The 3,047-nt window shown below is 59.5% G+C and overlaps 1 protein-coding gene across 1 annotated transcript in view; it reads right to left on the bottom strand.

The window, feature by feature from the left end:
• Nucleotides 1–1,046: 1,046 nt before the first annotated feature.
• Nucleotides 1,047–3,047, bottom strand: part of ABCA3 (ATP binding cassette subfamily A member 3) — a gene marked incomplete in the record, with an annotated part of 50,353 nt that continues 48,352 nt past the window's right edge. Inside the window, 2 exon segments of the mRNA XM_027770991.1 lie at nt 1,047–2,348; nt 2,813–2,834. Of these exon segments, the coding sequence (XP_027626792.1) occupies nt 2,217–2,348; nt 2,813–2,834 (154 nt within the window).

Consider the following 3,047-nt stretch of genomic DNA (forward strand, 5'->3'; position numbering starts at 1 on the left):
AGAGAGACAGAGAGATAGAAAGCGAGAAATCACCCCCCAGAGGGGATGGCCATGCCGCAATCCCTTCTTCATTCTCCTCGGGATCTTGGGCACGCATGCACACGTGCCCAGCGTGAGTTTAAGCCACCGGGTCCAGGACACGAACAGCGGTCGACTACGTGGGAGTCCAGCAACATAGCCATTACGCTAACTGCTTGTCCCAAAAAAGAATAAAATAATTCTTTAGATTTCTACTTGTGACACCCTGTGCTGTCTCGTTTGGGTGTCAGAAAGCATCACTCTGGGTGTCTGGGATGCTTCCAGAAGAATGGATGTTCCAGTCTGAGGAGACTGGGAGGACGGTGCTGCCCTCAGCGTGGCGGGCAAGAGCAGCCGCCAGCTGCCTGGCACCAGGACGTGCTCTGCCTTGGGGCCCCAGGGCTGCCGGGGGGCAGCCTGCATGCTTCTGGCCCTAGGCCGAGTCACACCGTCGCTTCCCTGCCTGGGACCTTCCCACGTGGACGGGTCCACACTGCCAGCATCGCATCCCAGGGCCTCCGGCTCGCAGTCTGTGGTGGGACTTCTCAGCTGCCACGGCATGTGAGCGGGTCCCTCCTATAAATGCCCTTCTGCACTACACATACCCCGTGGCTCTGCTGCCTTCAGGAGCGCTGGTCTTGGCGTGTCACCCAGATGCACCTGGTTCCGTGAGCGTGCCTGCGCGCCGCTTCACTCGGTGCCGCTCCTCGCTCCTCGTGCTAACAGAGGCGAAGGTCAGGCGCCAGCGTCGGCAGCTCTCTAACATGTCGGGCCCACACTGGACTCGGGCCGAGTCTGAGGACACCAGGAGGCTGTGGCCTGGCCACGTGCACTCGTGGGCCTCTCCCCACAGCAGAGATGCAGGCCCAGGCCCAGGCCCAGCAGCCAAGCTCTGCCTGTGGCTGGGGTCCGGACAGCCCAGCTCCGGGCGTCTTCTCTGAGGCGGTCCTTAGGCCTCCCCACGTGTGTTAGCACAGAACCATGTGATCGTGTGAACAAGTTTTGAGAATAAAAACTACTGGAAACCATTTCAGCTTTCAAAATTTTCAAGACGGATTAAAAAAAATTGTTTTTTGAAATTGTCCCAAATGAGTGAAAGGGATGAAAACAAGTCTTTTTGGGATGAAAAGCAAATTGTGAGGGAATGTAAAATGGACAGGAATGTCAATCACGGAGCTTTAGAAACGGATGACTTGATAGTGCATAAAGGGGCGGCCAGGGGTGGAAAACGGCCTGCTACCCGTGGGCAGCCTGGAGCCAGAGGCCACCTGCCCACCAGGCCGGCTGGCCCTACCCCAGCCCCGTACTTCCTCCTCGGGTGCGGACTAAGGGAGTCAGTTGGGCATTTACTTAATCTGCTTTTTCAGTTGTGCTTTGGGCCTATACTTTCATCTCATGGCAATGGATTCAGGAAGACTCCTCCCCATATTGGAAAAGCAACTTCCTGCTTTTGTCAGCAGAGCAAAGGGCTTGCGGGTGACTGAGCCCTGACCCTCACACATGTGACTGGTCATGACCCCTCGGCCTTTATCTTCTGCACAAAGTGTTTAGTGTACCTCGAGACTGCTGCTCGGCCCCTGTAGTGCTCGGTCCCTGACTGTTCCAGGGCTGGTGGCTTCTCCAAGGCGCAGTGTTGGGGACAGACTGGCACCTTCCCTCCCTGCTGCTCCTGGAAGATGCCCAGCCCAGGGTCAGCTCAGCTGGCGTGACTCAGCTTCCTGGGCAGGCTGGGGACTAGCACCTTGGCACGTGGCCAGCTAGCGTCTTCCCTGTGACGGTGATGCGCCACTTTCTGTTCTCCACAGCCTGGGGCTTTGCTGTGGTTCATCCCCATTGGCTTCCCGCGTCCTCACCAGGGAGCTTGGTGCCACGTGTAAATGTGGACACGTCGTGGGTCCTGTCTCTGAGCTCCCGGTCTGTGAGGTCTCTTCCCGGGACAGCTCTACCCGAGGCCCCGCTGCTCAGGCTGCCAGCCTCGATCTGGGCATGAGTTAGAGTCTGCCTTTGAGTGGCCCCGGCATGCTGACCCTGGCGAGGGCACGGACATGGGTCTGCCCTGTGCGCACTGTCCTCATTTTTCACATCCACCATAGAAAACAGTGATTAAAACAAAGGACAAGATTAATGTGGAGGGAGAGGACACGCCACAGTGCCCACCCTGCCCCTGCCAGGTGCCAGGCGCGGCAGTGGGCAGCTCTTCACCGTCCCTCCTCTGTGGCGGACGGCTGCAGGTGGGCGAAGCTCAGGAAGACTTGCTCCAGCGAGATCTGGCTCACCGAGTAGTCGTCCACCCCGTACTTCTCCTTGGCTTTCTCCAGAATCCCAAATACCTTTGGGAAGCAGAAAGCCATTGTAAGGGAGTCCAGGGCCCAGGCTTCTAGGCTGGCTCTGGGAGTCTTCTGGCAATGGCTGGAGATGTTGAGACCCCATGTGGCCCAGCCCTGCCCAGAGCCCCAGCGAGGAGTCAGTCCTTTGGGTGGGCTGTGCTCCAGGGGGAGGACGCCAGCTGCACAGGCGGCAGGAAGGCCCTGGCTTTCTCCTGCCTTTGGTCCCAGCTCAGGGGGTGACCTCGAGCAAGCTGCCTCTCCTCTCTGCGCAGCTTCCCCTTCTGAGCTGGATTCTTCCTAATTCTTACTTTAGATGCAAACCCACAAGCCTGGCAGATATTGGAGTGAATGTTAGGGGAGGAATAGGTAGTGATTCCCCCTTCCTGGACAGAGGCTGGGGTCACCATGGAAGGAGTGGCCCCTGGAGGGAATGCCTACACAGTCAGGGGGCGGGGGGTTAAGCTCACCTTGGCCCAGCTGAGGTCACGGCTGGGGGTCAGTTGCCACACGGACGTGGCCTCGCCCCAGGGGTCCGGGGAGAGGCAGATCCCCTCTGCCCGTGGCTGGGAGAGGCCCGGACAGTGGCCGGGGGCCCACCCAGCAGGGGCTGCCCGGCCTGCGCGCACCTGGGAAGGTCAGGTCCACGAAGGCCTTGAACTCCTCCAGCGCCTCCCGCCGCCCTTCGCTCCCGACCCTGGCCCG

This window comes from Tupaia chinensis, unplaced genomic scaffold (assembly GCF_000334495.1).
Source record: "Tupaia chinensis unplaced genomic scaffold, TupChi_1.0 Scaffold000178_1, whole genome shotgun sequence".
In the NCBI taxonomy this organism is placed as follows: Eukaryota; Metazoa; Chordata; class Mammalia; order Scandentia; family Tupaiidae; genus Tupaia; species Tupaia belangeri.